General features: G+C 37.4%; 1 protein-coding gene across 1 annotated transcript in view; it reads left to right on the top strand.

Moving 5' to 3' along the window:
- LOC107723838 (WD repeat-containing protein 18-like) overlaps nt 1-14570 on the top strand; it is a 91167-nt gene that overhangs the window by 29836 nt on the left and 46761 nt on the right. The window contains exons 7-8 of the mRNA XM_016532552.1: nt 4388-4452; nt 6761-6885. Coding sequence (XP_016388038.1) covers nt 4388-4452; nt 6761-6885 — 190 coding nt within the window. The remainder of the gene's footprint in view (nt 1-4387; nt 4453-6760; nt 6886-14570) is intronic.

Below are 14570 nucleotides of genomic sequence, written 5' to 3'. Positions count from 1 at the left end.
GCACGGCGCTTTCAAGCTATTTAAAAGCGACGGAAAGCGAGGAAAAGAGGGAAAATTCAAACGAACTAAAAACGAACAATTGCTTTACTCCGAATTGCCACTATTTGAAAGTGAAAGTAAAATGGGCTCACCGCTTTTACAAGCTATTTAAAAGCGAAGGAAAGCGAGGAAAAGAGGGAACGCCCCGCCCCCGCAGTGATACCGGTATTACCGGTGTTGTCACACGTCGATTAACCGGTGGCAAAATTTCCTCACCGTCACAACCCTAATTTATAGCACTATAATTTGTGTTATATTACCTTAGCATTAAATTACAGAAAACTAGTTAACACTGCTACACAAATGTTTCTAATACAACGGCTGAGGGAGTGATGGTAAATTTGACATCTTTCTCTCTTCCAGCCAATGTGATCAGTCTCTAGATATTTTTTCTTCTTTTGTAAGCTCATAGAAACATGTTTTCTTTTTCTTTTGCTATTGAAGCAAAAGTGAAATACAAAAACGTACATTTGTCGTAGTTTCTGTTTCCCACTTTAGAAGTTTACATGACTATGTTCTGCTTCTGAGAACCCTGGAAATGAGAAAAGTGTCCACAAAGCTTGAAAACTACCTTAAATGATAAGAAGAAAAATTTGGAAGACCTAACATTTTCTGGTCAGCACTTAATAAAAAGATTAATCTTATAGCTCTCACCATATGATGATTAAAGTGTTCCTGAGCTCATATTGAGAAACTGCAAATCTAACAGGAGATGCTTGAGACATAATTTTTTATGAATAAACATGTTTCTTCTTGAGGCAGTGTTTTACTACTGAAGATTTCTTTTTTCTTTTTGTTTGAATGCATGTTTTAATTCAGTGTGTGTGTGTGTGAGAGAGAGACAGCATGTGTTTCTGCATGTGTTTCTAAACACCTTTAAACTGAGGTGAAACTGTGTGCGATTCATTCCCAATCTGTCCAGATACATTCATCATCATCATTCTTAAACATTAATCAGGGCATTAATGAGCTGGTAATGGTGTGCTTTCTCAGCCTCTTGGTTTTTCATTCTGCTCCTCGCGTCTGGAATCTCAGCCAGCCTTTTTAGTCTGCAGGGTTTCCTGATTTATTTATTTTTTCATGTTTCTAAAACCTTTCAAGATGTTCAAAGGCTGTTCATTGATAGACTCATATGTCTTTGACTTCTAAGGTAGGTTTTCACTTAATAATTTGGTCTACTGTCTTAAAGTTGATCTAACAGTAAGATTAATTGGTGGGAAATGTAAAGAGGCTTGGAACATGGCGTCCTGACTGCTTTCCAAAACATTGGCCTCGATCTTTGCGTTCTGATTGGTTTAGACATTTCCCTTTGAACAAAATACAATCACCTGCCAGTAACATTTGTGGAAAACAAAAAATTACTCCTCAGGACTAGATGCCTTTATAGTGTTCGGTCATTAGATTTCATGTCAAAAATCGTTATTTATTATGCAGTTGTGACGTTATACACTTCTGTTAAGCTTCTCTTCTCAGTGCAGCAGTTTCATTGACCTCTTCACCCTGCTGAAAATGCTTCCTCATCTCTGTTTCTTTCCCCTTGTTGTTTGGATTGTCTCGTCAGTGATGAACGAGGGTTGAATTTGTCATATTTAGATAAAAGGCTTTCTGACAGGAACGCTTAGAACTCCCTGCCCGCTTGAAGACGAAAGACAGAGAGGGAAAATAAAAAGACGCACTTTATAGTGTTCGGTCATTAGATTTCATGTCAAAAATCGTTATTTATTATGCAGTTGTGACGTTATACACTTCTGTTAAGCTTCTCTTCTCAGTGCAGCAGTTTCATTGACCTCTTCACCCTGCTGAAAATGCTTCCTCATCTCTGTTTCTTTCCCCTTGTTGTTTGGATTGTCTCGTCAGTGATGAACGAGGGTTGAATTTGTCATATTTAGATAAAAGGCTTTCTGACAGGAACGCTTAGAACTCCCTGCCTCCCTGACGAAAGACAGAGAGGGAAAATAAAAAGACGCAAAGAGAAAAATACAGAGCGAGAAAGTGTGTTACTGCTGAAGGTTTTTAAAATCTAATCCTGTCAAGGCTGTCTGACGTCTGTTTAACTTAAACTGTTGCTCTGGACAGCCCTGCTGTATACGGACGCTTGATTGTAGCGGTTATACTTGCTTAGAGTTGATTTTTCCCATCAAGGATAGATTTAAAGGAACGGCTCAAACTAAAAAAATCCTGTCATTATTTACTCACCCTCACGTTGTTGCAAACTCAAATGGCTTTCTTTCCAAATAAAAAATGTGAAATGCTGATCCCTCTTTGCCATGCAGTTAAAGCGAATGGAGACTCAAACTATCAAGCTTCGAAAAGGGGAAAAAAGCACCCCAGAATGGTCATATATATATACTGTATAAAAATATACATATATATGTATATAACAATATATAGTGTTTTAGTTATTTGTAGCCACATTATATTAAATTAAAACGAGGGAGCAAATTACTGCAACATAGCCACAATTTAACTAAAACGAGGGAACAAATTAATAAATTGTGGCCACAAATGAAAACGTTTTCATTTCAATTCATGGCCCCTATATTTATTTTTTCTTTTGCATGTCATGTGTGGGGCTCTACGTCCAAAAATAAATAAATAAAAATCCGGTTTACGAAAAATATTGAGCAGCACAACTGTTTTCAACACTGATAATAATAAGAACCGTTGTTTATAACTGAGCACCAATAATAAGTAAGGGATACTGTACATCCAGCCGGTTGTTATCGCAGAATAAGGAATAAGTCTTGTATCACCCTGAAGGGGGTTATTTAGCGATAAAAACCGGCTGGATGTACATTATCCCGCTTATTACACGGATACTTGCCACATAAGTAAATAATTAGACATGAAATATTGATTTGAGAAAATAACTCAACGCAAAGCTTCAGTGAACACAGCAGTTGCGAGCAAGCGGCAAGTTCAAACTAGATGGACATTTAAGGGATAAAATAATTAAATAATTGTACACCATTTTGAATCGAGTTTTAATATTTTATTAGCTAAACAAATGCAAAGCTTCCACCAAGAAAAAACGGTTCCTGGCAGTATAGCGCCAACTTCAGTTACCCAGATGAGCCTTTTTTATTAGTTATTACCGGTTGTTATCGAGGGATAACATACCTCGGAATGTTGCAACTGACCAATCAGAATCAAGTATTCCACATAGCCGTGTAATAATGAATAATAACAGAGCAGCAAATCAGCATATTGGAGTGATTTCTGAAGGATCATGTGACACTGAAAACTGGAGTAATGATGCTGAAAATTCAGCTTTGCATCACAGCAATAAATTTAATTTTTAAATCTATTAAAATAGAAAACAGTTTTTTAAAATTGTAATATTTCACAATATTACTGTTTTTACTGTATTTTTGATTATATAAATGCAGCCTTGGTGAGCATTAGAGACTTATGGAGAACAATTCTCATGCACATGAATCCCTTGTGGTAACTAGCAACTTTTTATTATGTTTTAATGCACACAGTGGTTTCAGATATGTTTTGGCACTATGTTTTGGATCTCCCATGTTTAATTGACTTTGAACACAGTCTCTTGGAGTAATTTTAACCACAGACCTCCTTTTAATCATAAATCAAAAACCTCTATTCTAAAACCCCATTAGATATTCCAGAGGGAACTCATGGCTTGAAATTGCCAATTCTCTTCTGGGTTTCACGACTACAAACTGAACAGTTCTATTATTTGAATTATAACGAAGTCTCTCAAAACGATTTCCTCCTCCTAATCACATTTTGGATTTTATTTCCGGACCAGTGCGATGTCTGTCCGTAATAATGTGCAAATCTGAATATGAAAGACATGCATTTTTTTCCAGAATGGCCAGAGATCTCCTGCTGCCTTTAACTCTTCCTGTCATGTATTATTGATGCTCCTTATTGTCAGCCTTTAAAGAGGGGATGTAATGATTTGAGTCAGCTGTGCTCCAGTCCAGGCCACCGTACTTCTCCTACAGACTCTTCCTTAATTAATGGCATTAAGTCAATCGATCAGACCATTTAGGAGACAGCTGGAGCTAAATCCCCTGCTACCTAATGGAGGCTGCAGGACGAAGCGGGATTGTGTGTACCAGGACTGTAAGCTAATTTGCTCTAGCCAGTGATCAACTATAAGAATTTTTTTCAGCTGCCCTATAGTTGGCATAAAAAACATGTACATGATCAATGAGTGTAAAATGCGGCGAGACCCCCAAACTCTCACACTGACCCCAAGCCAGCAGGCTGTCGTTATTGTTGACCCATGTTAGCGTTTGGATTGTTTTCCCCACATTGTTATAAATGTTTCTCCTTCTCCTTTGCTCTTTTTCTCTCTTTCTTTCTTGCTTGGCAGAGTATAAACCGGGATAAAACCTTCCAGACGGACAGCGACGGCAATCAGGTGTTTAAAGGACACAGGTGAGGTTGTCTGCACTTTTTTTTTTGTGACCCATGTTAGGTCATGCGTTTTTGTGCCAGAGCCCAAAATGCAGTCAGTGAAATGAAAGAAAGAAAGGTGAATGTTTCTGGCTTCTGCTCTGGAACAAACTCATTTTGGATTCAATTCCATCTGTCTGTGCTTTGTGCAGAAGCTCTGCCTGTGAAGCGGTGCAGGCAGGAGGTGTAATCAAAGCCTCCATTTGCTGTGGTGTTTTCAGGTCACACAGCGCGAATCACAGAATTGGCGGGTGCTGGTGGCAGAAAGAGCGTCATTTTGGCATTGTACTGTAACAAACTTGTTAATTTATGTGACATCTTAATGTGGCTTGAGATCTTAATGTGGCTTTGACTTAATCTATTTACTCTATACAATATTATCTTTTGTGGGTTTTTTGATTATTATATAAAATGTATAAAAATAGTGTCAGTAAAGACATTAATTTGACAAAAATGGCAAATAAATCTCTAAAACAAAAACAAATCTCAAATAAATGCTTTTCTCTTGAACTTTATTTATCAGAGAATCTTAAAAAATATCATAGATCTTTTATAAATAGAATGTGTATATGTATATAGGATGTTTATATATATATATATGCACACACACACATACATGTTTATATATTTATATGAATAAAATATATGTGTGTGTGTGTGTGTGTATACAGTGTATATATGATATATATATATAATATATCAAATCGTATTTTACAAGGAAAAGTATAAAAACCACTGCTACGGTCATCACTATCCTCTTGCAATAGGACCAGCTGGATGGCAAAGACAGTGCTAGTAGTAGCTCAAAAGTAATTGGAATCAAATAATAACTAACTAGTGACCATGCCAAAAGAGTTGAATTGAAAATTTTTGAGTGAGGAAACTAAGGGTTCAATCTATAAAATTTAAAAGATGGCTGTTTATAAGAACAAGGTCAAGCTGCATACATTGGGGACAACAAAGCTACAAAACGGCAGAGAGCAAAAATGACTCCACTGACCGGGATGACCGCCAACTCATTCGAATGTCACTCAACAACCGTAGGACGACATCAAGTGCCCTACAAAAAAATGGCAAACAACAGCTGGGGTGAAGTGCACGGTGAAGACGGTTCGAAACAAGCTCCTAGGAGCAGGACAAAGCTAGAAAAGAGCCCTTCATCAATGAGAAGCAGAGAAGAGCCAGGCTGAGCTTTGCAAAAGACCATAAGGATTGGAGCATGGAGGACTGAAGTAAGGTCATCTTCTCTGATGAGTCCAATTTTTTCAGCTTTGCCCAACACCTGGTTGTCTAATGGTTAGACGGAAACCTGGAGAGGCCTACAAGCCATCCACTGTGAAATTAGGTGGAGGATGATCTGGCTGGATCTTCAGCAAGGCTGGAATCGAGCACATTCGTCTTTGTGAAGGGTACATGAATCAAGCCATGTACAAGGTTGTCCTGGAAGAAAACTTGCTTCCTTCTGCTCTGACAATGTTCCCCAACTCTGAGGATTGTTTTTTTTTTTTCCAGCAGCACAATGCTCCATGGCACACAGCCAGGTCAATCAAGGTGTGGATGGAGGACCACCAGAGCAAGACCCTGTCATGATGAATTTTTTTGCGTCTGGAGTGACAAAAAGTCACCCAACAGCAATGTGAAAGACTGGTGGAGAGCATGCCAAGACACATGAACGCTGTGATTGAAAATCAGGGATATTCCACCAAATACTGATTTCTGAACTCTTCCTTAGTTAAAACATTAGTATCGTGTTGTTTATAAAATGAATATGAACTTGTTTTCTTTGCATGATTTGAGGTCTGAAAACACTGACCAGTTGTCATTTTCTGCAAATAATTGCTCTAAATGACAATATGTTGATTTGTAATTTGGGTGAAATGTTTTCAGTAGTTTATAGAATAAAACAAATTTGGTTTGCTCAAACACATACCTATAAATAGAAAAACCAGAGAAACTGATCATTTTGCAGTGGTCTCTTAATTTTTTCCAGTGCTGTCTGTTTAGATATTTACATGAATATATATAAACATATTAATTATTAAAATAGAATAATTTTATTCAGACATTTATTTGACAAGATTCTTTCTTAAAAAATCCTCCTCCTCCCGCATTAGCACCATGGCTCAACATGTCTGGAGCATGTATGCTAAACCGCACACCATGATTTTATTATTTTTTATACACAATATACAGCATTATATAGGCAGACTTGTTAGTTTGTAGAGCAGATAAACCTGTATAAATCTGCACCTACACTCTCCACTATAACAGTCTCTCTCCTCCTGGACAGAAATCTGGTGACATGTTTGTCTGTGTCTATGGACGGGACCCTTCTGCTATCTGGCTCCAACGACGAGACTGTCAGGATGTGGGACGTTCAGAGCAAGCAGTGCATATGGTCCATCAACCACAAGGGTAAGCATCAAGCTCTTTCTTTCTCTCTGCATGATTCCCTTGTCTACATTCTAGATCTGCTCTATGTACAATCACCCCTCAAGTATCCCAGCATCCTTCAGTGCTCAGCCAGGCTCGCTGACTCTTCCTTCCTCTCTGGCAGCTTGACCAGACTGCTTGTAGCTGACGTGCCATTAGACACCTGCGTCTTTTTCAGTTTAGGTGTCTGATCTCTTGTTCTTCGGCCGTGACTGGCTGGCAGTAGCGCAGGAATGATGAGATTCTGCAGTGATAGTGACACAGCGTGCTCTGTTTTGGTTTTGATCCGTGAATACATTCTGTCAGCGCCGCTCTGGTTTGACAGTAGTTCACCCTCCAAGGAACACAAAACAACCTCATTTTCCTGTTTGGGTTCCCTGGGTTAGATTTTTCTCTCTCTTCTTTCTGTCAATTATGGGAACAGTGCAAAAATGGAATATGGAAACGTTCTAGGACACTTGAGTAACCAATTTAAGCAATTTTAAAGTCAACATGAAGTCACTATTTTTCCTTGTTAGCCTTCTTTTTCTTGTTCCTGGTCTTATTGTGCACAGTTTGTCAGTGTGCATTATTAATTCCAAATAAAAAACAAGCTTTTCCCCTGAGAAGATTTTTCTTTTCAGCTAAAATTTGGTTAATGCCAAATAGGTATTTTGGCTATATTTAATAGGTCAATGACACATAAAACAATCCAAGATAATAAAAAAAGGCACCACAAAAAATGATTTTATATGTATATAAACTGCTTCAATACACATTTGTTTCTAACATATAATAATAAAATATTATGCCATTTTTAATCTCTTTAATTAGTCTTTTAATGACTAAAGGTGGATGCTGCACACTGGTGGTGGATGAGGAGATCCCCCCTGACAATGTAAAGCGCTTTGAGTGCCTAGAAAAGCACTATATAAATGTAATGAATTATTATTATGTTTTTTCTTCATTATTATATCAAGACAGCTGTATCATTCTGACGGTCTTGACCTTATGCCCCAAAAATATCACACTATTTTTTTAAATTCAGAACAAGAAATGAATCATAGAACAGGTGCAATCACTGTATGCATTATTTTTATTTTATTTACATATTTAAAATATTTTTTGAATAAACAAATATGGACAAAAAATGACTTATGCTTATATCTTATGCTCATGTTGTATTGAAGATTTTAAGACCCCAAAAATTGGGAACTGGCGAAACAGCTGCTATAAAAAATAATAGTAATGTACATGGGTATATAATTTTATGTTAAAAATAGAAAAAGAAAAAAAAAAGTAATTTTCTAAAAAAAAATTTTTAATTGTTGCATATCTGGTTTCACTAGAAACCATTTTATGAAAGTAAAATTGGTTGCAGATGCTGTTTCATGTAGTCTTTAATTTGTTATATTTTACTTAAAATTTAATTTATAACTAAACAACTGAAAACCTGTGAATCTGCATTCCTGATACTGTATTAATAACACTCCTTCAGTACTCCAAATATCCTTCAGCCATTAAATGAGTCAGTGTGAAGACCTTGGCAGTTCTGATGGACTACTGAATTCTCTCTCATTTTTCTCCCGTGAGGTGAAATCACTAATTAGCTCGCTTCACTCTTTCAACATACAGATGAGCTTTGCTCGTCCTGGGTTACGGGCAGGAGGATGAAATAATTTTCCCATTAATTTCATTCCAGCACACTCTAGAGAAACTCACATTGCCAGATTGCATTGCACATCCACCACTCCTCAACACGTTGTGTTATTTTCAGTATTGCTATTGAGCTGTTTCTCAACACAATTGCTTCATGCTCTATGCTTTTCTTTACTTGATAAATTATTTTGGTTGAAGAAAAAAATCTATTGCTGGAAAACTCTGAGGTAATTTGTCAAATGTGGAGGCGAAGGGCAAACGTTATTGCAATCTGAAAAATCAAGCTGATGAATTAGTTTCATTCTCAGTATTGTTGCCCTGGTGGTCAATGAGGGCTAGAAGACCACAAATGTCAGGTCCCTTTGAGCAGGCTATAGCTTTTTAAAGGCCTTTGAGGGTTCTTGAATTGAGCAAATTAGCACCAAATTATTGTGATAACCCTTAGCCTCTAGTTCATTATCTGTGCTCTCAACTTAGAGAAAGCGAGTGTCAGAAAAAGAGGGCGAGTGAGTGGGGCTGTGGGGTTGAAGCAGATTTTGATCCCTATGTTCTCAGATTGAGGGAGGCTAAATTACCCCGTTGTATTTGAGGGCCTTTGATCAAATACCTGCTGTAATTATACAGCTCTGAGAGGTTTAAAGGTTTTAGTTAATAACCAATGCGCTGTGTGTCAGACTGACTCCCTGATTCTTAGAATTTTGTGTTATTGGAATTGCTTTTTCTGAGAAATAAACAATCTCATGGTGGTTCAAAGGTTTTGTGCAATCTACCCAAATCCTTACTAGGGATGGGCCATGATAGGCCGATCAAGTAGTTGTCCAACAACCAGTCCAATCTAGCTATTTGTCTTATGTAAGTAACATGTCCAATTGGGATAAGATGAACTGTGAAATCAGCCTATTTCTACATATATGTGTACATCTCACTGAGATCATGTCTTACTGTCTTGACAAGTAACAATTGCAAAAGGTGCACCCAACTATACCAGATGGCACCATTTATCGGTTAACCTGATATTTAAGAACTGATAACAGTTTATGTGAAAAAGTGTTAATATCGGTAAAATAATGGTAAGTCATTATCATTGCCTATCTCTTAGTGTTGGGCGATATGGTCATTTTTCAAATCGCCATATCGCCAGTCCGTGAGATCGCCGATAGATATTATCGTGCATGGGTGGGGGCAAGAGAGAGACTCTCTGTACTTGTCATAGGCTATTTCATAACTATTTGGTGCGCGAGAGAGAGAGAGAGAGAGGGAGCCTATGGAAGCACCGCGAATCTAAATAATATACTTTCAAACATACTGATAAACTAACATGTTAAATACAAAAATGAGATGCGTTATAACATAACTGTGGCATTAAACTCAGTTAGTGAGGGCTCGGTTAAAATATTGCACATATATCAGGGCTCTAGACTCATTCTTCCCACTGGTCGCTCTTTTGCGACTAACTTTCTCAGTTGGTCCCACGAGCACATAATTTGGACGCAATTTTTGATTAATCAGTGCATGCTGATGAACTTTTATCATAGTTTATAGTTATATGGTAACGAAAGTGTTCAACATTCAACCCGTTCTTTTTCATCAGTATTATTTGTGATTTAAATTTTGTGAACAGGAATTACTCTTTTCGTGCGCTTTCACTTTCAGATTCGCGATCTTGCCTTGGTGTCACGTTTTACAAGAAAAGATAATTGTCTGTTTTGATTGTATCTATACACCGTTCACTTTTTAAGACTAAAACAAAAGATGGATTTATTGTTATTCCTAATTAAAAAGCACAACAACAATAAAACAGTAGGCTACAATGACAAACTAGCTTACATAACCTTTATTACCAAAAACGAATAAGACGAGGCATGGCGGATACATCGCATGCTGTATACCAACTAATAAATTACAGAATGTTTAACAAACACAGAGGAATCAAATAAATAATAATAATAATAATAATAAAATAAATAAGGAAAGCCTCCATAGCGTAACGCGAGGTAAAGCAAAGATAACAAGCTTTTCAAAACGAAAACAAAAAGAAAAGTAAAACTAAACTGTCGTTGACGGGACTTGCATGTTTTTTTTCCACAAGAATACCAACATGTTCTCTGGTTTAAGAAGCGGTCTTTTACTTTAGTTTGTAAACCAAATCCTCCGTTGCGCTCCGTCCGCGGCCCGCACCTTTGCGCTCGCGCTGAAAGCACCTCTCTTCACGTGATCAGTGAAATCTGACTCCTGCTACAGTGTGCTCCTGGTTCAACATTCAACCCGTTCTTTTTCATCAGTATTATTTGTGATTTAAATTTTGTGAACAGGAATTACTCTTTTCGTGCGCTTTCACTTTCAGATTCGCGATCTTGCCTTGGTGTCACGTTTTACAAGAAAAGATAATTGTCTGTTTTGATTGTATCTATACACCGAGGCTCCTCATTTGTGCGCGCGCACGCACAAGAGAATGAGCCTAATATCGTCTTGACTATCGACAAAGACATCTGCTATCGTCGATATCTCTGACTATCGTCGATACACGATACTATCGTCTATCGGCACAACCCTACTCTCTCTACTATTGTGCATGAAAACTGTTAATATCAGCAAGTAATATTGGTCTCTCTTTAGTCTTTACTAATGTGTTTGAATTTGAAACACTGTTTTAAATGACACAATTTATTGTAGAACCCAAAATTTAAGAACCGATAATATGCAAAAAAGTGTTAATATCAGTAAAAAATAATGGTCAGCCCTGTTGTTGTCTATTTCTACTATTGTGCATGAATTTGAAACACTGTTTTCGTGTAACATTGTTATGGGTAAACCTGATATTTAAGAACTGATAAAAAGATTATGTGAAAATATGTTAACATCAGTAACAGTTAGACAAGCTGATTATTGTCTACCTCTACTAATGTGAATGAATTTAAAGCACTTTTTTTAGATGGCACCATTCATGGGTAAACCCAGTATATAAGAACTGATAATCGGTTACACAGGAAAGTCATAATAGTGGTTAAAAAAAGGTCAAACGATTGTCATCTATCTCTACAAATGTGTTTGAATTTGAGACTTTAAATGGCACCATTTAGAGGTAAAGCCAGAATTTAAGGACCAAATTAAAATTTTAGTGTGAATCAATGTAAGACTTGAGAAGTGTTAGTATCAGTAAAAACATTAAAAAAGGAATTACGTGTAAGAAAAAAAGTGTTAATTTAAAAAAAATGTGGGTTAAACCAGTTATCGGTTTATTTCTAGTAATTTATGCTTGATTTTGAAACTTCTTTTGCAGTTGACCATAAATTGCATTTTTTTTTAGTCTTGCATTTCATGACTCTCTTTACTTGAGTGTGTGACAGAAATCCACTCTCTTGGGTCTGTTGCCGACCAGGGGTGCATTTCCCAAAAGCATGCTTAGCTAACTATGGTCGCAAGTTCCATTGAACTTTATTGGTAACAACGGAACTTGAGACCATATTTGCTTTTGGGAAACGCACCCCAGGACAGGGTGCAAGCATGTCGACTGCTTCTCCGAGTGAAGTGGGTCCTGTGTACTCATTGTAGCTGGACGAGGGGCAACGATTCTCTCCTCAAGGCTCTTGATCATGGAGGCAATTAAACCCAGTTTCACGCCTCATCCCCAGACGCTGCTGATACCCCCACTCCTCCTTTTATCTGTCTTCATTAAAGCCAGCAGGCGGCCTGTCAAATGACAGAGCGAAAAGAGAGCAACCCAAACAAACGCCACAGCCAAAACTGCTAGAACTGAAGTGTCGATTACAGACATTTCGTGTTCAGAAGGCTGAAGGGCATAATTGTTCAGTTTGCTTTGTGTAGCCTAATATTAAGTGCCTCTTAAGGAAGTTCAGAAATTGACAAAGATAGGGCTGAGTCATATGGTCAAAAATATTATCATGATATTTCTTTCCATATCATATATTTATCATTATTCATTTACAATTAATGGGGAAGGAAATGCTTTTCACATGTTGCACATTAAACTTTACCAGTTTATATATTGTAACTAAAATATAACAATTAATTTACAACAAAATATTAAATTTTTTGTCAAATAAGTTGCTGCACAACAAAACTGTAAAAATTAAAACATGGATAAAAATATCTTTGTTTCTTAAAAATAATAGTAATGTTATAATTATATTTAGAAGTACATTTTAGTATGCAGTAGTAATATATTTCTGTCATAATTTCTTCAAGTTAAACCAAACTGTTATTTTGTCGGTTTGTCGTGAAGATCTTTGAGTTTCAGTGTGTTTGATGGTAGTTTTTTTCAAATGAAACGTAAAAGCTGGTGGTGTAAAGCTGGTGAAGTGACTCTCAGAGCAGCTCTGGAGATAAAGTGCACATGTTCATGTCTCGTATATTGAGACAGCAGGTGCTGAAAACACTGTGAGCATCACGTGTTTGAGTTTGTTTAGTAGATGAAACTACACCACTCATTCACACAGAGTCACGCAGAACATGCAGACTTATTAGCCACATGCACTGACTGACTGTTGTCACATCTGCTGTGTGATTGGCTGTTAAATTAATCCATAGTGATTAAAATGTCCAGAGCTTATCCTCGTTAATGACAAATTACATTGCCATCTCTATGATAATCGTCCAGCCCTAGACAAAGATACAGTTTGTAATGCAGGATTTGTTTTTAAACCTTTATTCTTGACCTTACTTTGTGAGGGTGGGATGTTGTAGTGGTTAAGGTGCAGGAGGAAATTGAAAGGGCTCCTGGTTCGATACCAGCAAGGAGCGAGCCATGAGGCTCACTGTTGTGCCCTTGAGCAAGGCACTTATCTCAGGTTTCTCCATGGGGATTTTCTCTGTACTAAGTTAATGGGAACGTTCTGTGGCAAAAGTTACTGCAGCAGAATCAACTGGCCCTGGTTGTTTGATGCGACTTGTGACAAGGAGTTTTGGGCTGCTACACACAGTGTGTTAACTGAATGTCTTATGCATATTGCTCAGTACTCTCTGGGGAGACCCTGATTGGCTGACCTTACACAATTCATGAGAGTAAGAATGCACAGGTTTTTTTTTATAAGTCTGCCCGGAAACAATGTTGTGATTACAAGCTACCAGGTCGAGTCAAGTACTTACTGGATTTGCCAGGTTAGTGGCTTCAGTGAGTTTTTATTTCAAGTATTTGAAGGCTACGGCATTTAATTGCTCACTTGCTGTTAAGTTGTGCTGTTTTGCATAATGGAAAACATATTACTTTGAATTTATATCACTTACAGATGAGAATATTACAGCAAAATGTAGTGTCCTGCTGATAAATTGGTTTCAACCTCATTAAACAGCGCAGGCAATCTGTCAAACAACTTGACACGGCAATCCTAGCACATGAAACTATTTGCTTATGACTTTAATTGAAGTATTTAGTGTGTTCATGCTTTGGACAACTCGGCTAGTACACATATTTCTGTGCCACGTCCATCCACCATCTGTTTTTCCCCCATGTACACTAACATTCAAAATTTTGGGGTCTGAGATTTTTTATGTTTGCAGAAAATAATACTTTAATTCAGCAAGGATGCAATAAATAAATCACATGTGACAGTGAGACTTATAATATTACAAAAAATTAAAATAATATAAATTCTCTTCCTCAAAGAATTCTGAAAAAAGTGTCAGTTTTAACAAAAATATTAAAGCTGCAATCTGTAACTTTTTTAGAACACAAAACTGACGGGAGCGGCTCCGGTGGAAAACTGACGGGATCTAAAATTTTCAGGTGACAGACACGCAGCTCATTTCTCTGTCGTCACTGTAAGTTACCGAAAACACACATGAAAACACGTAACACACGTTAGACACGCGTTTGTGCAGCAGAGCGGCTCCCTCTCGCACTGTATGACGTGACAGACAACTAGTTGCCCAGTCCTGTTCTGTTCACACAGCGCGTGTGTTCCGAGAATGCGGTTGTGAGTCCTGAAAATTTACAGGTGTGAGTTCGGTTACAGAATGCGGTTGTCACACCCGTAAATAACCGAACTGTGTGTGAACGTAACCGTATTAAG

Source organism: Sinocyclocheilus rhinocerous, unplaced genomic scaffold, assembly GCF_001515625.1.
Source record: "Sinocyclocheilus rhinocerous isolate Xijiao unplaced genomic scaffold, SAMN03320098_v1.1 scaffold1296, whole genome shotgun sequence".
NCBI classification, from domain to species: domain Eukaryota; kingdom Metazoa; phylum Chordata; class Actinopteri; order Cypriniformes; family Cyprinidae; genus Sinocyclocheilus; species Sinocyclocheilus rhinocerous.
Note: the sequence above shows the minus strand (reverse complement) of the source record. Positions and strands in the feature narration are given on the sequence as shown.